The sequence below is a fragment of the Mobula birostris genome, chromosome 23 (assembly GCF_030028105.1).
Source record: "Mobula birostris isolate sMobBir1 chromosome 23, sMobBir1.hap1, whole genome shotgun sequence".
NCBI lineage: Eukaryota > Metazoa > Chordata > Chondrichthyes > Myliobatiformes > Myliobatidae > Mobula > Mobula birostris.
Window position 1 is genome coordinate 40,365,002 of NC_092392.1, and position 27,403 is coordinate 40,392,404.

Genomic DNA, 27,403 nt, shown 5'->3' on the forward strand with positions numbered 1-27,403 from the left:
ATATAAAAGTACATGCAGAAGTCACCGTAAACCCAATTCACATCCAAAACAAGTCTCAGTGTTGACCTCTTACTGTCCAATGCAATCAGATAGCATGAGGTACTCTCAGTAGGCTGACCCTCGCCCCAGAGTCAGAATTTACAAGTTCAAGTTCCTCTCTGTACTTGAGCGCAATTAACAATTGAGGAAGTGCTGAACTGTTGCATTTGAAAAACCAAACCCAAGCCCGGTGCGTTTTGTTAATTTCCTTTCCACCAGGGTAAAGTTAATCTATGGTGTCCCCATGAACATTGAACCCTTCAACATTGGAGACAGATCCACTCATCATCACACATACCAACTATAGGCAAATTTCTATGCATTCACTATTGCAGCGCTGAATGCACTTGAAAAAAATTGAGCTAGAAGATGCACTGGGATAAAAAAAACTTCCAAGAAAAAGAATACCTGTTTTTGGTGTTGGTTAATGAGGGTCAAAACTGAGGAAACGTGTGTTCAATGCAAATCTTGGCTTAGCAGCTTGAAACAATGGACAGCCTGAAGCCCAAGAGTTGTGTAGATGACCTATCCATTTCGTAGCTGAAAGGACAAATTTACCTGAAGGGAAGTGCTGCAGCAAAAGAAATGTGGAGGATAGTATAGGGGAGATGTTGTATCAGAGGTAATTTTCTTTTTAGTTACACAGAGAGTGATATGTGCGTGGAACACACTGCCAGGGGTGGTGGCAGGGGCAGATACATGAGGGACTTTTAAAGCACTCTTAGATAGGCTCATGGATGATAGAACAATGGAGGGCTACGTGGGAGGGAAGGGTTAGATTGATCTCAGAATAAGCTTGAAGGTCAGCACATCAATAAAAAAAAGTTATACCAGACTAAAGCAACACACACAAAATGCTGGTGGAACGCGGCAGGCCAGGCAGCATCTATAGAAAGAGGTACAGTCGACGTTTCGGGCCAAGACCCTTCGTCAGGACTAACTGAAAGAAGAGATAGTAAGAGATTTGAAAGTGGGAGGGGGAGGGGGAGATCTGAAATAACAGGAGAAGACAGGAGGAGGAGGGATGAAGCAAAGAGCTGGAAAGTTGATTGGCAAAAGGAATACAGAGCTGGAGAAGGGGGAGGATCATGGGACGGGAAGCCTAGGAAGAAAGAAAGGGGGAGGGGGGACCAGAGGAACATGGGGAGCAGGCAAGAAGTGATTGTGAGAGGGACAGAGAGAAATAAAGGCGGGGGGAATAATAAATAAAGGATGGGGTAAGAAGGGGAGGAGGGGCATTAACGAAAGTTAGAGAAATCAATGTTCATGCCATCAGGTTGGAGGCTACCCAGACGGAATATAAGGAGTTGTTCCTCCAACCTGAATGTGGCTTCACCTTGACAGTAGAGGAGGCCATGGATAGACATATCAGAATGGGAATGGGACGTGGAATTAAAATGTGTGGCTACTGGGAGATCCTGCTTTCTCTGGCGGACAGAGCGTCGGTGTTCAGCGAAACGGTCTCCCAGTCTGCATCTTTTTCAGCATATCTCCCAGTGGCCACACATTTTAATTCCACGTCCCATTCTCATTCTGATATGATCTCCCAGTGGCCACACATGTTAATTCTATGTCCCATTCCCATTCTGATATATCAATCCATGGCCTCCTCTACTGTCAAGATGAAGCCACACTCAGGTTAGAGGAACAACACCTTATATTCCGTCTGGGTAGCCTCCAACCTGATGGTATGAACATTGATTTCTCTAACTTCTGTTAATGCCCCTCCTCCCCTTCTTACCCAATCCCTTATTTATTTATTATCCCCCCCCCCTTTATTTCCCTCTCTCTGTCCCTCTCACAATCACTCCTTGCGTATTCTCCATCTTCCTCTGGGCTCCCCCCTCCTTTGTTTCTCCCTAGGCCTCCTGCATCATGATCCTCCCCGTTCTCCAGCCTTGTATCCCTTTTGCTAATCAACTTTCCAGCTCTTCGCTTCATCTCTCCTCCATAGAACCATAGAACCATAGAGCCATAGAAACTACAGCACAGAAACAGGCCCTTTGGCCCTTCTTGGCTATGCCGAACCATTTTCTGTCTAGTCCCACTGACCTGCACATGGACCATATCCCTCCATACACCTCCCATCCATGTATCTGTCCAATTTATTCTTAAATGTTAAAAAAGAACCTGCATTTACCACCTCGTCCAGCAGCTCATTCCATACTCCCTCCACTCTCTATGTGGAGAAGCCCTCCCTAATGTTCCCTTTAAACTTTTCCCCCCTCACCCTTAACCCATGTCCTCTGGTTTTTTTCTCCCCTTGCCTCAGTGGAAAAAGCCTGCTTGCATTCACTCTATCTATACCCATCATAATTTTATATACCTCTATCAAATCTCCCCTCATTCTTCTACGCTCCAGGGAATAAAGTCCTAACCTATTCAACCTTTCTCTGTAACTGAGTTTCTCAAGTCCCGGCAACATCCTTGTAAACCTTCTCAGCACTCTTTCAACCTTATTTATATCCTTCCTGTAATTTGGTGACCAAAACTGAACACAATACTCCAGATTCGGCCTCACCAATGCCTTATACAACCTCATCATAACATTCCAGCCCTTATACTCAATACTTCGATTAATAAAGGCCAATGTACCAAAAGCTCTCTTTACGACCCTATCTACCTATGACGACACTTTCAGGGAATTTTGTATCTGTATTCCCAGATCCCTCTGTTCCACTGCACTCCTCAGTGCCTTACCATTAACCCTGTATGTTCTACATTGGTTTGTCCTTCCAACGTGCAATACCTCACACTTGTCAGTATTAAACTCCATCTGCCATTTTTCAGCCCATTTTTCCAGCTGGTCCAAGTCCCTCTGCAGGCTCTGAAAACCTTCCTCACTGTCTACTACACCTCCAATCTTTGTATCATCAGCAAACTGGCTGATCCAATTTACCACATTATCATCCAGATCATTGATATAGATGACAAATAACAATGGACCCAGCACTGATCCCTGTGGCACACCACTAGTCACAGGCCTCCACTCAGAGAAGCAATTCTCTACCACCACTCTCTGGCTTCTTCCATTGAGCCAATGTCTAATCCAATTTACCACCTCTCCATGTATACCTAGCGACTGAATTTTCCTAACTAACCTCTCATGCGGGACCTTGTCAAAGGCCTTACTGAAGTCCATGTAGACAATATCCACTGCCTTCCCTTCATCCACTTTCCTGGTAAACCTCCTCGAAAAACAGATTGGTCAAACATGACCTACCACGCACAAAGCCATGTTGACTCTCCCTAATAAGCCCCTGTCTATCCAAATGCTTGTAGATTCTGTCTCTTAGTACTCCCTCCAATAACTTACCTACTACTGACGTTAAACTCACCGGCCTATAATTTCCCGGATTACTTTTCGATCTTTTTTTAAACAACGGAACAACATGAGCCACTCTCCAATCCTCCGGCACTTCACCTGTAGACAGCGACATTTTAAATATTTCTGCCAGGGCCCCCACAATTTCAACACTAGTCTTCTTCAAGGTCCGAGGGAACACTCTGTCAGGTCCCGGGGATTTATCCACTTTAATTTTCCTCAAGACAGCAAGCACCTCCTCCTTTTCAAACTGTACAGTTTCCATGGTCTCACTACTTGATTCCCTCAATTCCATAGATTTCATGCCAGCTTCCTTAGTAAATACAGACGTAAAAAACCTATTTAAGATCTCCCCCATTTCCTTTGGTTCCGCACAAAGCCGACCACTCTGATCTTCAAGAGGACCAATTTTATCCCTTACAATCCTTTTGCTCTTAATATACTTGTAAAAGCTCTTTGGATTATCCTTCACTTTGACTGCCAAGGCAACCTCATGTCTTCTTTTAGCCCTCCTGACTTCTTTCTTAAGTATTTTCTTGCACTCCTTCTACTCCTCAAGCACCTGATTTACCCCCTGTTTCCTATACATTTCATACAACTCCCTCTTCTTCTTTATCAGAGTTGCAATATCCCTTGAGAACCAAGATTCCTTATTCCTATTCAATTTGCCTTTAATCCTGACAGGAACATACAAACTCTGCACTCTCAAAATGTCCCCATTGAAGGCTTCCCACCTACCAATCACATCTTTGCCAGAGAACAACCTGTCCCGATCCACGCTTTTTAGATGCTTTCTCATTTCTTCAAATTTGACCTTCTTCCAGTTCAGAACCTCAACTCTAGGACCAGATCTATCCTTGTCCATGATCAAATTGAAACTAATGGTGTTATGATCACTGGAACCAAAGTGCTTCCCTACACAGACTTCTGTCACTTGTCCTCCTCCTGTCTTCTCCTATCATTTTGGATCTCCCCCTCTCCCTCCCACTTTCAAATCTCTTCTTTCAGTTAGTCCTGACGAACAGTCTCGGCCCGAAACGTCGACTATACCTCTTCCTCTAGATGTTGCCTGGCCTGGTGTGTTCCACCAGCATTTTGTGTGTGTTGCTTGAATTTCCAGCATCTGCAGATTTTCTCGTGTTTGCATTATATCCAACTAAAATGGACAAAGCAAAAGTCATAATTCCTTTGATATCACTGCAAAATATACTTTCCCCACATTGTACATAATAATTAGTAACAAGATATGCAGAAAAATGTTTTAACGAAGGTAAAACAAGAGGCAGCCATGGTTAAAACCATCCACTGTTGGTCCAGCCTATCGGTCTCCATGCTACCGGACTGCTTTGATGACATCAACTGGAATGTCTTTCGTGATGAAGATATCTTCGAGTTCATCGAAGGGGTCACCAGCTTCATCTGGAAGTGCATTGAGGATGTTGTCACCAGAAATCGGTCAGGGTCTATCCAAAACAGAAACTCTGGATCAACAGTTCCACGCGAGCAGCATTTACTGCGCAACCCAAGAGCTTACGTTGCCATCGACCAACAGGAACTCAAGAAATGTAGTTATGATGTGCACAAAGTCATCAAGGCAGCGAAACAACAATACAGGGACAAGATCCAGACACAACTCTCCACCAACAACACACGCAGCTTATGGCAAGGTCTGCACACCATCACAGACTTCAAAGCCAAGCACAGTGGAGTTTCCAACATCACTGCCTCTCACCCAGATGAGCTAAGTCTTTTTTTACGCTCGGTTCAATGTCGCCAATACTGAGCCCCTGAGGAAGGCCAGCGAAGCAACCTGCACCTTGGTCATCTCTGAGGCTGAAGTATGCACGTGTTTCCAACGAGTGAACAGTCGCAAGGCTGCGGGACCAGACAACTGGCTGGTGTGTTTACAGACATTTTTAATCTCTCCCTCTCCCTGTGTAGAGTGCCCTCCTGCTTCAAAACATCCACCATTGCTCCTGTACCTAAAAAGACCAAGGTAACATGTATGAACAACTGGCCTCCTGCCACACTCACCTCAAATATAAGCAAACACTTTAAGAGGCTGGTCAAGGACGACATCTGCAGCATGTTACCACCCACACTGGAACCCATACAATTCACCTACCGACACAACCAATTGACAGATGACGCAATAGCCTCTGCTCTACACACCGTCTTTACACCTCTGGAGAAGCAGGATGCTTATGTGAGAATGCTGTTCTTGGACTACAGTTCAATGCCATAATTCCATCCAGGCTCGTCAAGAAGCTCAGAGACCTCGGCCTTCACCCTGCCTTGTGTAGCCAGATCCTGGACTTCATGTCAGATCACCAGCAAGTGGTAAGAGTGACCTCCCTCAGGAGCCCCTCAAGGCTGTGTATGAAATCCCCTTCTTCACTCCTTGTATACCCATATGACTGTGTCGCCGCCCACAGCTCCAATCCACTAATTAAATTTGCTGACAATAATGCATTGATTGGCCCAGTCTCAAATAATAATGAGACGGCCTACAGAGAGGAAGTCATCACCCTGACAGTCATCAGCCTCTCCCTCAATGTCACAAAAACGAAGGACCTGGTAGTGGATTACAGGAGGAATGGAGACAGGCTAACCCCTATTGACATCAGTGGATCTGGGGTTGAGGGGGTGAACAGCTTTCTCAGCTCCTCAGCATACACATCACCAACGGTCTCATGTGGTCTTAACATACTGGATGTGTGGTGAAAAAGGCACAGCAATGCCTCTTTCACCTCAGACAGTTGAGGAAGTTTGGTATGGGCCCCTAAATCCTAAGAACTTTTTACTGGGGCACAATTGAGAGCATCCTGACTGACTGCATCACTGCCTGGTATGGGAACAATACTTCCCTCAATCGCAGGACTCTGCAGAGAGTGGTGCGGACAGCCCAGCGCATCTATAGATGTGAACTTCCCACTACTCAGGACATTTACAAAGACAGGTGTGTAAAAAGGGCCCGAAGGATCACTGGGGACCTGAGTTACCCCAACCACAAACTCTTCCAGCTGCTACCATCCAGGAAACAATACCGCAGCATAAAAGTCAGGACTAACAGGCTCTGGGACAGCTTCTTCCACCAGGCCATCAGACTGATTAATTCATGTTGATACAATTGTCTTTCTATGTTATATTAACTGTTCTGTTGTATATACTATTTATTACAAATTACTATAAATTGTGCATTGCACATTTAGACAGAAGCGTATCATAAAGATTTTTACTCATGTATATGAAGGATGTAATAAAGTCAATTCAATTCAAAATTTAAGATTGCTGATTCACCTATCTTGCTCCTTCAGAATTTTCTCATAATACCTGAAGTATAATCATATTCTATGAATTTTCCCCACCAGTCATATCCTAGTAATGTAAATCATGTCCAGTTGTATCCATGTCATGTCCAAATCTATTTTGAGACACCAATGGGAAATCTGACTGACCTTCAAGATCTTTATTTATGAAGTATGCTCTTATGCATTTATAGAGTATGCTTTTTCAAACTCCAAGTCATATCTCCTGAATTTTTACTTTTACTTGCATTAAAATGAGGACAAGTGAATGAAACCAAACATTTCATTGTGTAACAGATGGACCTATCTGAAGAATGTTTTATCCAAAATGTCTACGAAGGTCACAGCCATCTTCAAGAAAACTAGCTATATGCAACAATCTGAGAAGCCAAGCATCTGTATCATGCAATTGATGCAAAATTAGTACGAGTCCATTCTTCCAACCAAGTTTTTATTTTCTCTATGCTATTGTTTAACCATTCGCACTTTATCACACACTTCATTCCCTTCATGTGACTGGCAAGTATTCAATTCTAAGGTCGTAGTTAACATGTTGCAACGAGACAAGATATGACAGCAAGTTATCAGAGCTGCTCACTTGCTTGCTTTCCCCCATTTATTATCAAATGTACTCAACCTTCGATTCACCAACTTCTGCACAGAGTTTGTGAGCTTTACCACAGAACTAGTTCATACTTTACTGCACAAGGTTTATTAGTGCCGCCACATGGTAATCGAAAACAAGGTTTCTTTTACACTAGATGCATCTGCATTTCTGTGTCACCTGCAATATGCAAATACTTTGCAAAGCAGTTACAAATTTTAAACGTCAAAGCAAAAAAGAATGTCTGGGTATCTAGGGCACTGGCAAGACCACATCTGAAGTATTACACACTGCACTAGTCTTCTTACTTATAGAAGAGTATTAATAAATTAGGAGATGTTCACAAGTTTTGAAAGGCAAGATAATGAGGAAGATTAGGATAGGCTAGATCCACCAGAATTTAGTAAAGTGGCAGGGGACCTGAGTGAAATAAATGAGATCTCGACAAGATGGAGACAGAGACGTTTTTATTTTGCAACTCCACTTTGAACTAATTGAAATGAAAACATGGGGAGTCTGGAATGTGAGTCTAACTTCATTTTTACTTTAAGCGAAACACCTGCATATGATGCAGTGACGTGATAACACATGCCATTCGTGTACTTTGTAGCTATAACCATAATGTATTTAAATAATCAAACAATATATTCACAATATAACTCAAATATTATTGATATATTATATACAACATTTTGCTGTTATGGTTTAATCTGGGACTTTGCTTCATTATTCAAAAATACAGGACTGCTTGTTTTAAACAGATAAGATATTTTTGTTTGAATACAATGGATCAAAAGAATGTGGATATAGTCTCAGTGATGTATGAGAAGCCAAGCTTCTGCATCATGCAATTGATGCAAAATTAGTACGACTCCATTCTCATAGATAAAATTTTTGAAAAGCAAGGTGTGTTGGCAACTTCAAACAGGCCTGTTTTGAAGAAAACCCTGCTCAATTATCACCAGCAAGTAACCTGTTGCACCAGGGATCCCAACACATGAGGCCACTGCTGCACTACAATAAGGAATGCCTATCGTCCGTTCATGAGACTGCATTTTGGCAAGTCAAATCGTTCGGCTGTACTCCTACTACCTGCATACAGACACAGCCTAAAGGGCAAGGCTCCAGCCATCAAGACAACCAAGGGGTGGTCGCGGGAGGCAGAGGAATGGTTACTGGATTGCCTTGAGTCAGTGAACTGGGCCGTGTTCAAGAAATCATCTGAGGACCTGAATGACTACACCAGGGTTGTTGCAGACTTTACTAAAACTGCTGTGGATGAGTATATCCCCGCAAAATTTCCACAATCAGAAGCACTGAATGAACAATGAAATACGGAACCTCCTGACAGACAGATCAGAGGCATTCAAGTCTGGAGATCAAGAATGCTCCAAGAGGTGCAGGTACGGTCTCCAGAAAGCCATCTCATGGGCAAAATGCAGACTCCAGACTAGACTGGAATCAACAAGCAACACTCGACAGCTATGCCAGTGTTTGAGTGCCATAACCTCCTACGAAGTTAAATCTTGTGACATAGGGAACAGTAGAGTTTTGCTTCCAGATGAGCTCAATACCTTCTGTGCTCACTTTAACCACCAGAACGAGGATGAAGGATCGCACACCCCCATGTCTTCCGATGATCCTTTAGTCTCAGTATCTGACGAACAGAGTGAATTCAAGGAAAACATCCCAGTCTGGGTGGAGTAACCGGATGAGGACAGAAGACCTCTGCTGACCAAGTGGCTGATGCTTTCACGGATATCTTCAACCTCTCACACCAGCAGTGTGTGGTACTCTCCTGTTTCAAGCAGGCTTCAATCCTAATGGTGCCCAAGAAGAGAGTGGTAAATTGTCTAAATGACTATCGCCCTGTGGCATTTACATCCACAGTGACAAAGTGTTTCGAGAGGCTGCTGTAAAAGCATATCAACTCCTGTCTGAGCGGCAACTTGGATCCGCTCTAATTTGCCTACTGAAGCAACAGGTCTACAGCAGATGCTGTCTCGTGGGCTGTCCATACAATGCTGGAACATCTGGACAGAATGTAATCCAATGCTATCCAGTCATTTGCGAATGTAGGTTCAGTTCCTCTGAATTATCAGAATGTTGATTATCAGACAGCACAGGAGAAGAAAATGTTCCTTCCCACTGGATATTGGGAACAACAGCTCCATTGTTTTCAGTTGATGGCTCAAGCTCTATTACTTAGACATAATCTCCCTCAATGTCCTTCACATCTCTGTGCAATCTTCACCAATTTGGCATCAGTCATCATTGTTAACATCTCCAAAGTTCTGTCCTGAGCCCAACACCAATGCAAACACGAGGAAGGCACACCAGTAAATCTACTTCATTCAGAGTTTGAGGAGATCTGGTTTGTCACCAAACACTCTTGTAAATTTCGATAGAGGCTCCAAAGCAAAGAATCAAAAAAGGCTGCAGAGGACTGTAGACTCAGTCAGCTCCATCATGGGCACAACCCTCCTCCCAATCGAGGACATCTTAAGAATGTTAGACATAGGAGCAGAATTAGGCCATTCAGCCCAAAAAGTTACTTTGTCATTCCCATTCTCTTGCCTTCTCCCTGTAACCTTTGATGCCCTGACTAATCAAGAACCTATCAAACTCTGCTTTAAATATACCCAATGACTTGGGCTCCACAACCACTTGTAGCAATGAATTCAACAAGTTCCTCACACTCTGGCGAAAGAAATTCCTCTTCATCTCTGTTCTCAAGGGGCATCCTTCTATTCTGAGAATGTGTCCTCTGATCGTAGACTCCCCCGCTGTAGGGAACATCCTCTGCGCATTCACTCTATCTAGGCCTTTCAAAATTTGAAAGGTTAGGAGGTGGTGGCTCAAGGCACCAGCATCCATCATTCAGGGACTTTGGCATCTGGGACCTGCCCTCTTCTCATTATCATCGGGGTACAGAAGTGTGAAGACCTACACTCACTGACTCAGAAACATTTTCTTCCCCGTCCACCCTCAGGTTTCTGAGCAGTCCATTTTTTTTTCATTACAGTATTCCCTTTCTTACACTATTACGTATTTTATAGTAATTTTATGTTCATTCTGTACTGGTGCCACAAAGAAACAAATTTTCATGTTGTAAAAGAAAGCAGTAATAAACCCTATTCTGATTCTGAACATTATGCTATCAAAATGTACAGTTACTTCATGAATTATAGAATCTAGATCTGAGAAATCAATTTAGATGCATAGATTTCCCAATGCCTTGTTCAAAATTCAAAAGCTCTATGAACTGCTGTTAATCAAATTTGAATGGAATGGAATGAAATGATTTTTATTGTCATTATGCATAGGTACGATGAAACTCTGTTTGGCCTCCTCTCAGGCAATTAAATAAAGCGGTAGATAAAAACAAGACAGTAATAAAAAAATGGTATTAAATTTGTAATAACATTGTCAAAGGAGTGAGGAGCACTGACACGAGTTAATCTTTTCGAAGATTTTCCCTTTCTACCACATGAATAGCAGGCTTAATACCTGTTCTGAACCTTTAATAGTGAAAATGACCCAGAGATCAATTTGATTCCTCGCTACAAATGCTCCAGTAAACTCTTCCACACAGTTGGGAGAAAGTGCCTAGGACTTCTTTACACAACCTCTAGTGGTATAGTTGAGATTAATCATTTTATCTCTCTACTCCATTACAGCACACTGAAGTAACAGTGCAGTTTCACAGAATATTGTTTGGAGTCAAATCTCTTACACACAAATTCCAAACTACATTCATCTTCATCATTACATGCCATGTTGTATGACATAGGCAATTATGGTCCCATGACCATGATTGTTCTTGGCAAATTTTTCTACAGAAGTGGCTTGCCATTGCCTTCTTCTAGGCCGTGTCTTTACAAGATGGGTGACCCTAACCATTATCAATACTCTTCAGAGACTTTCTGTCTAGCACAGTGGTCACGTAACCAGAACTTGTGATATGTACCAGTTGCTCATACAACCATCCACCACCTGCTCCCATGGATTCACGTGACCCTGATCGGGCGGGGGGGGGGGGGCTAAGCAGGTGTACACCTTGCCCAAGGGTGACCTGCAGGCTAGCGGAGAGGAGTGCCTTACACCTCCTTTGGTAGAGATGCAGCTCCACCCTGCCAAACTGAAGTTTCAAAGAGCTTTATTTTGCAATAACCAATTTAAGCAACATTCAATATAAAAACAAAACAGAAAACTTGCCATCAGATATTGGAGGATATAGATCCTACGTAATATACTTTTATAGTTGTCCCAACATTAATGATACCTTTGAAAGTTTTTACTGCTTAATTTCCAGTCTTTGAAAAAATCTACATTTCTGTCAGTTCTACATAATTATGAACAAAAACTTATCTTCAGGCTTCACAGCAAATGATAAGCCCTCTCCAACCCCACAGACAGCCTGAATCAATTAATTCCAAGGCTCTTTTAAATCCAAATGCAGGTTCCAATAATACTCTTCCATCACAAGAAACACTGATTACTGTCACCACCAACATTCCTTGCCTCCACCAAAATCCCATCTCCTCTTCTACTGATACCTTTGCTCATGAATTTATGACATTACTACAGGCTTTTATTGACAAGCCACACATCAAACAACTTGGCATCCACACTATTACTGCCCAGATCCTAAGCAACACGCACAAAATGCTGGAGGAACTCAGCAGGTCAGGCAGCATATCTGCAGACTTTCTCATGTTTATGATTTGCTGCCCAGATCCTATCCTGGTCAAATCCAGCCACATTCCACCCCCCCGCAACAGGGCTTTGATCAAAAGGTCAATAGTATTCAGTCTGCCTGAAACCCCACAGCTCACCATGAACACAAGCTTCATGGGAAAAGCCACATCAAAAGCAGAAGCAGAGAAAATTGAAAGCGAGGCCGTGAGACAATCCAGCTAGCACAACCACAAATAGCTTGAACTCTGCTCACTCCTGGTAGCTATTAAAGTTAGGCCGTCAAATGTTCAAAAAATAATAATGAGTTCCCTCATTTTCAATCCTGTTAAAATTCAAGATCATTCACCAGATAAATAAAATGACAGATTCGCCAATGGTTCAGTGAGTAATGTACAACTAAATGTGCCTTCAGACTACAATGTTCTATTGTCCATTCGCTTTTTTTTTAGCCATTCAACTAACTTCAAGCTAAAAAATCATTGAAAATTCTTCAATCTAATTGAAGTACACACATTGGTGATGTTTGATTAATGCTCCAAAAACGCAAAATTCCCTATCCTGATCAAAACATGAACATCAGCCAACTGCGTGGGTTTCAGATACTACCAGAAGCCGTGGCACTATACCTCAGCAAACAACTCACAGGAAGCAAAGATGAAAGGATATGAAATTGGCGAAAGCAAAAGGTCACAGGCTGATCATGACAGTATTAGCAATGCAGGTTTGATTACCGCAAATTTCAAATGAATGGAGAGGTGTGAAGAAGCTGGGGTTACAGCATCAGCATAAGTAAATAAAAAGGGAGAAAGTTTAAAAAAAGATGCAGAGAAAAAATTTACGCAGAGGCACCTCTTGTAATTGAGGGCCTGTCTGTATTCATGCAAATATAGCAGTCATCCCTCATTGCAACAAATTGACAATTAATCACATGGAACAATATTCCATCTGAAAAAACACAGGCAAGTGATTGCTACACTGATCCTGCTCTAAATTTTAATTTTGTTCCTATCTCACAACCTGCTTTAGTATTTGAAAATATTAATAAAAGCTTAAAGAAGAATGTTATGATATTTATATTTTACAAAACCTTACAAATTTAGTTTGCTCATAACAGCAAAAGGGTTTCACCTGTTCAACTTTTATATTTAAAAAATCCAGTGAAATTTGGCGCTGCTGGACTGATCAAATTAAAACTCAAAATAGTGCACAGTATGTAGTAAACTCCTTTTACTGTCTTGGTTCAAATTCAGATACATGGACACAAAGTTTTAAGTAAAAGATAGAAATTAACAAGAAATCCTGTGTACACTTGGACACGCAGTTAATATCGGGTTAATACCACCAGCATATGATAAGAAATTTGTTTTCTTTGCTGCAACAGTACAATGCAATACATAGTAGAAAAAAAACTGAAATAGTGCAGGTCGGTGGGACTAAGTGAGAGTAAGCGTTCCGCATGGACTAGAAGGGCCAAGATGGCCTGTTTCCGTGCTGTTATTGTTATGTGGTTATATGGTTATACTGTAGTTACGCTAACTAAGTGCAAAAATAGAAACAAACAAGTAGTGAGGTAGTGTTCATGCATTCAATGCCCATTCAGAAATCAGACAGCAGAGGGGAAGCAGCTGTTCCTGAAACTTTGAGTGTGTACCTTCGGGCTTCTGTACCTCCGCCCAGATGGTAGCCATGAGAGCAAGTCACGACCTGGGGGATGGGGATCCTTAATGATGGATGCCACGTTATTGAGGCATCACTCCTTGAAGATGGCCTGGATACTATGAAGGCTAGTGCCCATGTGCCCATGGAGCTGACTGAGTTCACAACTTTCTGCAGCTTATTTCAATCCTGTGCAGTAGGCCATCCCCCCACCACCTCCCCTCCATACCAGATGGTGATGCAACCCAGTTAGAATGCTCTCCACGGTACATCTGCAGAAATGGTGACATACTAAATCTCCTCAAACTCCAAATGAAATACACACACAACATGCTGGAGGAACTCAGCAGGCCAGGCAGCATTTATGGAAAAGAGAGCAATCAATGTTTCCGGTTGAGATCCTTCAGCAGGACTGGAAAAAAAAGAAAGATTAGGAGTAGATTTAAAAGGTGCGGGGACGGGGGAAACATAAGGGGATAGGTGAGACCGAGAGGGGGGAGGGGTTAAGTAAAGAGCTGGGAAGTTGATTGGTGAAAGAGATACAGGGCTGGAGGAGGGGTAACCTAATCAGAGAGGACAGAAGGCCAAGGAAGAAAGAAAAGGAGGGAGGAGCACCAGAGGGAGGCAACCAGGAGATAAGGTAAGATAAGGAAAAGGGGATGAGGAATGGTGAAGGGGGGCATTACTCGGTGGTGAAAGAGATACAGGGCTGAAATACAGCCATGTTGTGTCTTCTTTGATTTGACTATTGCACAGACACAGTAGAAGTGTTCCTATGCAAGTCCAGTGAAGAGCTTTAAAAACACTGTCTCCATAAAAGAGAGGTACCATCTAGCAGAGTGGCCATCATGGGAGTGGTCAAAGTTAGAGTGGTAAGGCTTTGGTTCAACAGAGCTTCCGTGAGAGCAGGCGGAGGCAAGTTCATTCTTTATTTAACTCTTGAGAGAATAGGGGGAATGCCTACAGAGCCAGTGTTCTGTTCTGGGTGTCAGATGTAGGATTTCCAGGAGACTACCAGTCTCCCTGATAGCCACATCTGCACCAGGTGCATCGAGATGCAGCTCCTTAGAGACCATGTTAAGGAACTGGGGTTGCAGCTCGATGACCTTTGGTTTGTTAAGGGAAGTGAAGAGGTGATAGACAGGAGCTACAGGGAGGCAGTCACCCCAAGGCTACAGGCGACAGATAAATGGGTGTCTTTCAGGAGAGGGAAGAGAAAATATCAGATAGTGGAGAGCACCCCTGTTGCTGTCCCCCTCAACAATAAGTACTCCATTTTATTGTTAGGGGAGAATGACCTACCTGGGGGAAGCAACAGTGGCCATGCCTCTGACACCAAGTCTGACACTGTGGCTCAGAAGGGTAGAGAACCGAAGAGGATGGCAGCAGTAACAGGGTCTCTATAGTTAGGGAACAGATAGGCAATTCTGTGGCTGCAAAATAGAAACACGGCTGGTAGTTTGCCTCCTAGGTGCCAGGGTCCACGGTGTTTCTGAATGCATCCACAACATCCTGAAAAGGGACAGTAAGGACCAAGAAGTCATGGTACATATTGGTACCAATGACACAGGTAGAAAAGGGAGGAGGTCCTGTAAACAGAATACTGAAAGTTAGGAAGGGAGCTGAGAAGCAGGACCTCAAAGGTAGTAATCTTGAGATTGCTGCCTGTGTCACACAACAGTGATGACAGGAATGGAATGAGGTGGCAGATAAATGCATAGGTGAAGAATTGGAGCAGGGGGCAGGGATTCCGATTTTTGTAGAATTGGGACCTCTTCTGCAGCAGCTGTCACCTGTATAAAAGGGATGGGTTGCACTTGAATCAGTGAGGGACCAATATTCCTGCGGGCAGGTTTACTAGAGCTGCTGGGAGTGGTTTAAACTAATATGGCAGAGAGTTGGGGACCAGTATGATAGAGCTGAGGATGAGCCAGCAGGCTTACAAGTTGGTGATAGGTGTAACATGAATGTAATGAAGGACAAGCCAATGACTGGGTGCAAATGCAGACAAAGAGTGAGGAGTTAAATTATACCACAGGGGCAAAATTCAAAAGGGTGAAGAATCCAGGACTGAAGGTGCTGTATTTAAAAGTGCGTAGCATTTGGAATAAGGTGGATGAACTCGTGGCGCAATTAGAAATTGGTCGGTATGACATTGTGGGCATCACTGAGTCGTGGCTGAAAGAAGGCCATAGTTGGGAGCTTAACATCAAAGGATATACCTTGTACTGAAAGGACAGGCAGGCAGGCATAGAGAGTGGCGTGGCTCTGTTGGTAAGAGATGGAATTACATCTTTAGAAAGAGGTGACATTGGATCAGAGAATATTGTACCTTTATGGGTGGAATTAAGAAACTGCAAGAATTAAAAAAAACATTATGGGAATCATATACAGACCTCCAAATAGCAGCCAAGATGTGGGATTGAGATTGCAAAGGGAGTTGGAAAAGGTATGTAATGAGAGTAATGTCACAATTGTAATGGGGGACTTAAATATGCAAGGGGATTGGGAAAATCAAGTTGGCATCGGATCGCAAAAGAAAGAATTTGTTGAATGCCTACAAGATGGCTTTCTAGAGCAGCTTGTGCTTGAACCTAATAGGGGAAAGGCCATCTTAGATTGAGTGCTGCGTAATAACCCAGATCTTATCAGGGAATCATTAGGAGGCAGTGGTCATAATATGATTGAATTCATACTGCACTTTGAGAGGGAGAATTACAAGTCACATGTATAGGAATTGCAATGGAATAAAGGGAATTACAGAGGCATGAGAGAGGAGCTTGCCCAGATGGATTGGAGGAGGATACTGGTGGGGAGGACGGCAGAGCAGAGGTGGCTTAAGTTTCTGGGAATAGTTCACAAAGCACAAGATAGATATGTCCCACAGAAGAAGTTCTCAAATGGCAGGGGTAGGCAACCACGGCCAACAAGGGAAGTTAAAAACTACATGAAAACCAAGGAAAGGGCACATGAGATAGCAAAAGTGAGTGGGAAGCTGGATGATTTGGAAGCTTTTAAAATCCAACAAAATGCAATTAAAAAATCTATAAGAAGGGAAAAGATGAAATGTGAGGGCAGACTAGCCAATAATATAAAGCAGGATACCAAAAGCTTTTTCCCAATTATATAGAAAGATTAAAATGGAGGTGAGGGTTGATATTGGACCACTGGAAAATGATGCTGGTGAGGTAACAATGGGAGTCAAAGAAATGGCAGATGAACTTAATAAGTACTTTGCTTCAGTCTTTACTGTGGGAGACACCAGCTATATGCCAGAGGTCTGCAAGTGTCAGCAAGCAGGAGTGAGTGGCATTGCTACTACAAAGGAAAAAGTGCTAAGCAAACTCAAAGGACCAGATGCACCACATCCCAGAGTCCTGAGAGAGTTTGCTGTAGAGATAGCGGATGCATTGGTCATGATCTTTCAAGAATCTGGCATGGACCCAGAGGACTAGAAAATTGCAAATGTCACTCCACTCTTTAAGGGAGGGAGGCAAAAGAAAGGAAATTATAGGCCAGTTAGCCTAATCTCAGTGATTGGGAAAGTGTTGGAGTCTATTATTAAGTATGAGGTTTTGGGGTACTTGGAGACTAAATGATAAAATAAATCAAAGTCAGCATGGCTTCTGTAAAGGGAAATCTTGCCTGACAAATCTGTTAGAGTTCTTTGAGGAAGTAACCAGCAGGGTGGACAAAGAAGAGGCAGTGGACATTATTTACTTGGACTTTCAAAAGGCATTTGATAAGGTGCCACATGACTCTGCTTAACAAGATAAAATCCGATGGTGTTACAGGAAAGATACTGGCATGGATGCGACCATAAGACATAGGAACAGAATTAGGCCATCTGACCCATCGAGTCTACTCCATCATTCAATCATGGCTGATCCTTTTTTTTTCTCTCCTCCTCAACCCAGTTCCCGGCCTTCTCCCCATAACCTTTGATACCATGTCCAATCAAGAAACTATCAATCTCTGCCTTAAATACACCCAGCAACCTGGCCTCTACAGCTGCATGTGGCAACAAATTCCACAAATTCACCACCCTTTGGCTAAAGAAATTTCTCTGCATCTGTTTTGAAAGGCCACCCCTTTATCCTGAGGCTGTCCCCTCTTGTCCTAGACCTTCCCACCATGGGAACATCCTTTCCACATCTACTCTGTCTAAGCCTTTCAACATTCAAAAAGTTTCAATGAGATTCCCCCCCCCCCCCCCCAGAGGGATGGCTGACAGGCACGAGGCAGTGCGTGGGAATAAAGGGGGCCTTTTCTGGTTGGCTGCAAGTGACTAGTGGTGTTCCTCACTACTTTTCACATTGTTTGTCAGTGATTTAGATAATGGAATTGATGGCTTTTGTGGCAAAGTTTGCAGATGATATGAAGATAGGTGGTGGAGTAGGTAGTGCTGAGGAAGCAACGCTATTGCAACAGGACTTACACAAATTAGAAGAATGGGCAAAGAATGTTGCAGGTGGAATACAGCATTGGGAAATATATGATAATGCATTTTGGTAAAAGGAACAATAGTGTGGACTATTATCTAAGTGGGGAGAAAATTCAAACATCAGAGTTGCAGAAGGACTTGGGTGTCCTCGGGCAAGACTCCAGAAGGTTAATTTACAGGTTGAGTCTGTGGTAAAGGCAGCAAATGCAATGTCGGCATTTATTTCAAGGGGAATAGAATATAAAAACAAGGAGGAAATGCTGAGGCTTTACAGGACACTAGCCAGGCTGCACTTAGAGTATTATCAACAGTTTTGGGCCCCACATCTCAGAAAAGATGTGTTGTCATTGAAGAGAGTCCAGAGGAGGTTCACAAGGATGATTCTGGGAATGAAGGGGTTAACATATGAGGAGCATTTGGCAGCTTTGGGCCTGTACTCACTTGAATTTAGAAGAATGCAGGGGACTTCATTGAAACCTACCCAATGTTGAAGGGACCAGATAAGGTGGCTGTGGAGAAGATGTTTCCTAAAGTGGGGGTACCAAGAACCACAGAGCACAGCCTAAAAATTGAGGGGCAACCTTTTAGAACAGACGTACGGAGGGATTTTTTTTTTAGCCAGATAGTAGTGAATCTGTGGAATACTCTTCTACAGACTGCAGTGGAGGGTATATTTAAAGTGGAAGTTGATAGTTTCCTGATTGATTAGGGCATCAAGGTATATGGTGAGAAGGCAGGTGTATGGGGTTAAGCGGGATCTGGGATCAGCCATGATGCAATGACAGTGCAAACTCAATGGGCTGAATGGCCTAGTTTTGCTCCTATGTCTTATGGCATTCTTTGTAGCTGCTTTGATAATGTTAGGTCCAGATTAGATTCTCAGAGATATTGACACCTGTTGGAACTTGAAATTGCTTTAATATCTCTGCTGATTGATTGCATATGATAAATATAATGAAATAAGATATTCCAGGAACTTCCATCCAAATTAGAAGATTACAATGTTTATAAATTTTAGCAAAATTATCCTAAGTTCACTTGCTATCTCAAGACTGACCCGGCTATCATATCTTGTATGGTTACGAATGGGTGGCAGGGTGGAGATAAGTCTCTACTGAAGGAGGTCTAAGGCGCTCCTTCCCGCCACCAGCCTGCAGATCACCCTTGTGCAAGCTGTATCACCTGCTTAGCGCCCCCCAATAAGGATCACGTGAAGCCAAAGGAGCAGTTTGTGGATGGTCGTATCAGCAGCTGGTGCACATCATAAATCCTGGTTATGCAAGCACTGACGCCAGGAAGACATTCTCCAAAGAGTATTGATAATGGCTGGGGTCACCCATCTTGTAAAGACACTCCCAGAAGGCGGCAATGGCAAAACCACTTCTGGTGAAAAATGTGCCAAGAACAATCATGGTCAAAGACCATGACAGTCTACGTCATGAGAGAGCGCGCCATGGTAATGATGGTTATAAAAGTCAATATTTATGAATCTCGCACATCTTTCACTTCCAGCTGAAACTTAATTAAATTAAATTGTATCTTGTCTCATCAAACACAAAGTTTCTTGGGAATGGTCAGGTTTACATATTTAATTATTCATGACAACATCAAGTATAAATCACAAAAGTATCTATGCATAATATACATAGGACTCATTGCATTCTGGAACAAGATTTTATGTTATTCTGGTTACATGTGTGATGAAAACAGGACATTTTACAAATCAAGCACTGGTCAAAAATATTGTGACTGATGCAGGCAAGTACACATACAAAAAAAAGAGTCACAGACCCTAACACCAGCACAAGTTACAGGAGGAGAATTAGGCCATTTGGCCCTTCAGGTTTGCTCCACCATTTCATCATGGCTGATCTGTTTCCCTCTCAGCCCCCTAATCTCCAGCCTCCTCCCTGTACCGCTTCATGCCCTGACTAATCAGGAATTTATCAACCTCTGCCTTAAATATACTCAATGACCATGCCCTCCACAGCCGCCTGTGGCAATAAATTCCACATATTCACCACTCTCAGCTAAAGAAATTCCTCCTCATCTAAAAGGACACCTCTTTATTCTGAGGCTGTGTCCTCTGGTCCTAGACTCCCTCACCACAGCAACTTACCTCTCCACATTCAGTCTACTGAGGCCTTTCAACATTTGAGGGGTTTCAATGAGGTCGCCCCTCGTTCTTCTGAATTCCAGTGGGTAGAGGCCCAGAGCCATCAAACATAGATGGCAACTTTTTTTATAAATCACTTGGGAACCAACTTCAATACATTTTACTGAGATGAATCTAGTTTACCATTGAAATATTAAATGCTTGGCCAGATATTGCTGAAACTACGTCTGTGAAGCAAAGAATAAACATCTTTCAAGCAAATCATACTGGCTATACATTGGCTTTAATTTATTAACTTTGAGGATATACACACTGCTGACGAAGAAAACCATTACTCCCTAAACACGATTTCCCTTGAGGAAATTGTGGTGAACGGCTGCTTTAAACTGCTTCGGGCATGTGGATTGGGAGACGACAAAAATAGGTCAACCAACAGGATTTTTTTTAAGGTACAGATCTGATTGCTTTAGTCATCTTTGATGATACTAGTGCATTTTCATAAGAATGGTTTAATTCCAGATTAATTATTGAATTTAAATTTCTCAGATGTCATTGTGCAACTTGAACTGATATTGATGAATTGATTTTATTTGCTTTATTTATTTAGAGATACAGCGCAGAGTAGGCCCAAGTGGGCCTTCAAGCAGTGTCTTCCCAGCAATCCTGATTTAGCTATTAGGCTCTTGAACAAAAGAGGATAACTACACTCATCTATTGGTTCCCACAACCAATGATCTCACTTTATCTTGTTATTTCATGCTGTCGTTATTTATTGCTATTTATTTATATTTGCAATCGCACAGTTTGTTGTCTTCTATGCTCTACATGATCTTTCATTGATGTCACAGTTACATAGTCGTGCTAATTATGCCCGCAGGAAAAAGAATCTCGGGGTTGTACATAGTGACAAATACTGTACGTACTCTGAATATAATAAATTTACTTTGAACCTGATCATAGGACAATTTACAATGCCCATTTAACTTACCCAGTATTTATTTGGATTGTGGTGCAGGAGGAAACCTGGGCACCCAGCGGAAACCCAGATAGAACGTATCGAGATTCCTTATAAAGGAGGCTGGAATTGAACTCTGAATTCTGACTCCAAAGCTGTGACAGCGTCACACTAACAACTGTGTGTTATGACATACAACTTGCATGTGAAATCAAGAACAATGGAGAACAGGGGATGCAGAAAATGCAATGATCCTATTGACTCTCAAAGGTTGTGGATTGGCGCAATGATAATGCTATCCAACATTTACTCACCAATAACCCGCGTGCTGTTGTCCAGTTTGGAAACAGGCATGACCACTCAGCCACGGATGGCCACTGCCTGGGTCCAAACATGAACCAAATGAGCAGAATTTGAGAGGTGAGGAGAGAGTGACTACCTTTGGTGTCAAGACACGAACTCAATAGAATGGCATCGAGAAGCCCTGGTACCACTGTGGGCGTCTTGGGGGGTGGGGGAAGAAATCACTCCAGTGGCTGGAGTCACACCTCACACAAAGATGATCTTGGTTTTTCCGAGATCAATCATCTCAACTCCAGGTCATCACTGCTGGACACTTCCTTGAGGAATTCCTCAACCCAAACATCATTATCTACTTCATGAATTGCCGGGCATAAGTGGGAACACATTTGCTGATGCTTGCATTATGCCACTATTGACTAGATAACAACTCATACTTGTAGGCAGTGAGATCTGGATCTGTGCTAAGTGGCAAGCAATATTTACACCAGGAAAGGCAACAATCATCTCCAACAAGGGAAGAGTCAATCACCTACCTTTGCCATTCAATATCAGTACCAAAGTTCAAATTAAAATTATCAGAGTACATACATGTCACCACATACAACCCCGAGATTCTTCTTCTATGGGCATACCTAGCAAATTTACAGAACAGCGAGTTGCCATCATCACTATTAAACCCAAACATCAGCCAGGCTAAGATGGACCATGGATACATGTAGAGTAATTCAGCAAATTCCATTATCAATGACAATGATTTCAGGTACATGAGAACACTGTCAATATCACTATCTGGGCTTAGAAATATATCAGCCTCCACGACAAGCAGCTTTCAATTTAACAAAATAGATCATCAGCACCTTCTGAAGGAGGCAAGCAAAGTTAAGCAATAAATTCCGGCCTTCCCAATAACTCCCAGATTCTCAAGAATAAGTAAATAACACATTCCTACCAGACGGTCGTCGAGTTAATCTGTTTTTGACTGGAACTGGAAAGCAAACAGAGAGGTTGTCAGTCAGTTTTTTTAAATTAAATATTTAGGACATTCAATATTAATACTGGATGCAAATTATAAATGTTTTCAGAATGTATTTAGTTATAAAAACACAATGGAAATGGTTGACCTGATTTTAACAATATTTACCTTGTAATAAAAAGTATGCATTGTTCTCAGCATTCTGCATTTTAACACATAACTTGATAGCTGAACCCAATGACAAATTTGCTACATTTCACTAATACATACAGACATCCCACCTCCCAGAAGTTCCGGGAGTCTCCCGTATACGAATAGTGGCTCCTTGATGCCCGCAAATTATATACAATATCACGGAAATCAATTTTTTTGAGAGCGAGCGAGAGAAAGCAAGCGAGAGAGAGAGAGAGAGAGAGCGCAAGAGCAAGCAAGCGAAAGCACGAAAGAGAAAGCAAGCGAGAGTGGGAGAGAGAGTGCGAGAGAGAAAGCGAGAGCACGAGAGAGAAGGGAAGCGAGAGCACGAGAGAGAAGGGAAGCGAGAGCACGAAAGAGAAAGCAAGCGAGAGTGGGAGAGAGAGTGCGAGAGAGAAAGCAAGCGAGAGCGCGAGAGAGAAGGGAAGCGACAGCACGAGCGAGAGATAGAGCGAGAGCGCGCCATGGCAGAGTGTTCCAAAAAAAAAGAAAATATAAAACGTATGTCACCCCAGACTACACTAAAGTGTACCCCTGCCTAATAGAGGTCAAAAATAATGACAGTGTTGCTCGCTGCACTGTTTGCAACGGTGACTTTTCTAATGGCCATGGTAGGTTAAGACTGTAAAAGACGTGTTGAGGTGAGTTTAACAGGTGTCATTCGTTCATTAGCATAGCTAACGTTATTTAAACTAGCTGGCTAGCTGCTAAGGAGCTACTCTATTGCAGACATCCCACCTCTCCCGGAGGTCTCCCGCAAATTGATGATGCTACCTCCCTGAAATCAGTTTTTGCAGGGTGGGATGTCTGTACATACATGAACTCTCTTAATGAAGATCTTTAATCTGAAGTGCATGACATGTTTCTCATTTGCCCTTGATTTCAATGTATAACTTCCATTTTACATGCAAGTTTCGGTACAGTTTGAAAAAAGAACAAAATATCTGGGTTGCTCTGTGGATTTTTTTTCCATATAATTGAGAAGTTGTATTATTTTAAAGAAACTAAGAGTGAACAAGCTCTTGTAACTGCTAATTTGGCTTCTGCAATTCCACTCTTTTTCTAAAAATACACACAAACTACTTATTTCCCTTGCTATTATTTTGACATTACTTTTTGTTATTATTAATCAAGTTCATCTTTGCTATATACTCAATTCAGAAACTTCCCAGTGATATTCTGGGAATTAAAATTGACCCCTTGACAGATTCTTTCTTCCCATCACCTCTTGCCGCTAAAATGATCCTCCAATCATGTTATGACCTGGAACATCTGTTCCTTTGAGACGCATCAGCCAAATTTTTAATCCAACTCTCATCAGATTCTACCACCAGACCCACAATGTTCACTTTCCTGTTCGTTTGTTCTCCCTTGGGAAAGAAAAGTAATGGCATTTACTCCGAGCCCTCCGTGTTTAGAGATTTGACAACAGGCCTGCAGTCACTCTACTCTTGGCTGCTCTTTACTTGCTGTTTCTAAGGTTTTTCTTCACACAAGGAGCCTGGATGAACTCAACTGTTTGATTTGAAGAGAAGCCACATTCCACAAGTCAGCCAATTGGTTTGGTTGGGGAAAAAAAAGACAGCCTTTTCCATTTTTCATGGACTGATCCCCGCCCACAAAGCTCTGGTTATGAAATAGATTATAAACTTTAAAAACACACATTTTAAGTTTGAACATAACCAGATCCAAATCAAGATGGTCAAACACCCTGAAACAAAACCTCTGCAAACTTAATTTTTGCAGTCAGTATTCATTGCACTAAAAATATTGTAACAAACTTGTGTGCAAACAGAATTTTGACTAAATGTTTATAATGGGAATAGCCTCTGTAAACGTTTACCCATTATCCTGCAGTTGCAAGCTTCCCACCAATTTGCTGAGCTTTCTCTGGCTGCCTTGCCAAATTTTAGTCTCCAAGTGCTTTTCTTTATATTTCTGGATCACTGCAACCCTACCCTTCATTTTAAATGGTTGCGCAACTCAAGAGCCTGAGCCCACTCACATTCCTGGACTTGTTCTTGTAAACTTCTCAGTTGTTACTTAGACAGCGCCTATCCCTAATTCCAGGGAATAAAAATCAAAAGAGGTTCCTTACCACTCACTCCGCTCATTTTCCCTTTCTGCCAGATTCCCAACTTCTCTTGCTAGCCCAGCTTCTAAGAGCTCATTGCTTTTCTTACAAGTGTTTCTCTCGGTTAAAGATGGCACTACTGAAGATGCGCAACAGCTTACTGGTAACCATTACTTATAAGATCTTTCATGAAGTAAATTGTGGTGAACTAGCACCGCAGACCGTGAGGAGGCAGGCGGAGGCGAGGCTGAGGGATGAACCGTGAGGAGACATTGCAAGGTGCAACATGTCCAGGCTGCGGGGTTTGCAGATGGAGTTTGTATCACTACTGGAGATGGAGCAAGCGATTTGGACAGAAGTTGACGTGGAAGAGTTTTGATGCCTGTCCACCTAACCTGGGTGCAAGGTTGGATCACTCAAAGCGCCGACCCGACTAGCTGAGACCAAGAACAGTTTCGGGCAGGGCGGTCCAGGCGTATCAGGGTGCCGGGATCACAGTCCTAGAATGTGGAACTACTCTGTGCTTGGACAATTTAAACACTGGCCCAGATAAGACTGGGAGTCCAAATGTCGGGTACAGAGGCGAGGGCCAGGCTGATTTCGCTTGCTCTCCCAAGAATGTTCATTCCTTTCTCCATGGTACCAAGGCTGTGAGCTGAGCCGGCTGCCGTGCGCTTATGCCCCGCTGGTGTGAGAGCTGGGGACCGAGGCTTGGCTTGGGCCTACTTTGGCTGTTCCATGAGTGGATCTGGGACAGTCCAGTTCGGGATGCTGTTGGTTTGCTTCTATTGTTTGCACAAGGTGTTTTCCCCCTCTCTCTTTCACTGCACAGTGGTTTCTGGTCTTTATTTTAAATTGGGTATTTATGTTTCTTGATTTGTGGCTGCCTGTAAGCAGACAAATTTGAAGGTGTATAATTTATACCTTATTTGATGATAAATGCGCTTTGAATCTTGAATCTTTCTACTGTTCCAATCTCCTCTTTTATATCCTTTAAATATGAATAAGGCTAATTTTCCATTTATTTCCTAATCCCAACCCTCTCCCTGGCCCCAAGCAATTAAACTCTGGATATCCAGCAACGTTGGTCTAGTGCATGCAAAATACTACTTCATACCTTCGCATGTGGTGACAAGCTCCCACCCTTGAATGAAAAACAATGGCGATACCATCGCTGTCAGAGCTACCCTTGTAAATTCCATTTTTGATTTCAGTCCCAAAGATCAAGTGCATTTACTTTCCCACTTCTCCACAACCCCTGTCACTTCTTCCAAAGAGAAATGTATAACACTCAGTAAGATCCACTAACATTGAAAATGAATGCCTCCATGTCAGTCAATTTGAAAGTGAAAACTGCCACGGTATTGAATCGGTTTTAGGTAAAAATGTGAGAAGAAACAACGGAATATGGATGGGCCCAGCTTTTGGACTAAAGAGATGATGGTGCAATCCTCATTCACCTCACCAGGTAGATCCAACAGGAGAAACCAACAGTAACACTTAGAATATTCAGAATAAGAAGGCACAAAGAGTTGGGGGATCCAGCCCTAAAAGACAACATAACATAAATGAAAGAAATAGAATAACACAACTGGAGAACTACATATTGAATGGAACTACTGTTTCCCATTCAACACAAAATGGGTAAACAGAATCCAGTCAGGGATGAATACAGGCTCACCAATGAGGGCCAAAATAAAGTCATACCTTTATGATAAAGCCTAGTTGGCTTCCTCTAGCAAACGGCTTGGAGAGAAGCCAGCCACAAACTTCAGGAGGCACCCACAAGGCAACAGTTGACAGATAATTTCAAGTAATCTATTATCCCTGGCCACCAAATATTTTCATAATGGGGTCAGAAACAATTTGACGTTTATCTAGTTTATGCCTGATGGGCATACACATGCTCCTCAACAGCTTGTGTAGCACTTAACTGCAAAGTTTAACAATTAGAAACTGCAAACAATGACCTGAACAGAATGACTTAATGCTGAAAAATGTGTAGAACAGAAAATAACAGTGCAAGACCTTGCAAACCAACTGGAATCACTTGCCATGGTTCCTGCATATTCTATCATATGGTTCAAGTACTTCACTAAACAGGTACACACCAGTTACTAGCATTTCACAACCAGCCCTGACGGAGCCCCTCGGCCCACTCGAGTGAGGGAACCCCTCTGCTTACACTTGGCTGACTAGCACAATCGATCGCCAGGCTTTGGTCAAATCCAGTGCATGCCAGATAACTCAGCTTTCTGTATGTGGCTCAGAAAAGAACAACCACGTCACAAAGCTTGGTCCAAGATTTCAATACAGAACAGTGACCCAGCCCCGAAAATATCCACTACTTGCGTTAAAGCCAAAACTGGCCACTGCTCCGCCAGAAATCAACGCTGCCATGTTTACAAATCTTCCCTACCCGCAATTTAAAAATCTGTTGAATTTTTGAAATAATTTTTTAAAATTAAAAAATAAAAGCATCTCAAACTACTTTAAGTCAGTTAATTGACATCAGCAGGCTTTGAAAATCCATTGAAATCTGTGAAATTTCTGATCCTGCTCCAAGAACATGTCAGCATAATATTGATAATAGATTCCTTCATAAGATAATGAAGAGTGAGAGGAAAAAGTGCTGGGTGTGGTGTGCATGGATTTCCAAACATCTATAGTATACTGCCATCCATATTATATCACATACTGTATGCTTGTCATT

At 42.5% G+C, this 27,403-nt stretch overlaps 1 protein-coding gene across 1 annotated transcript in view; it reads right to left on the bottom strand.

Annotated features, from left to right (window-relative positions):
• Positions 1-27,403, bottom strand: part of LOC140186776 (cAMP-dependent protein kinase type II-beta regulatory subunit-like) — a 96,234-nt gene that overhangs the window by 39,529 nt on the left and 29,302 nt on the right. Inside the window, exon 2 of the mRNA XM_072241318.1 lies at positions 22,401-22,436. Within this exon, the coding sequence (XP_072097419.1) occupies positions 22,401-22,436 (36 nt within the window). The remainder of the gene's footprint in view (positions 1-22,400; positions 22,437-27,403) is intronic.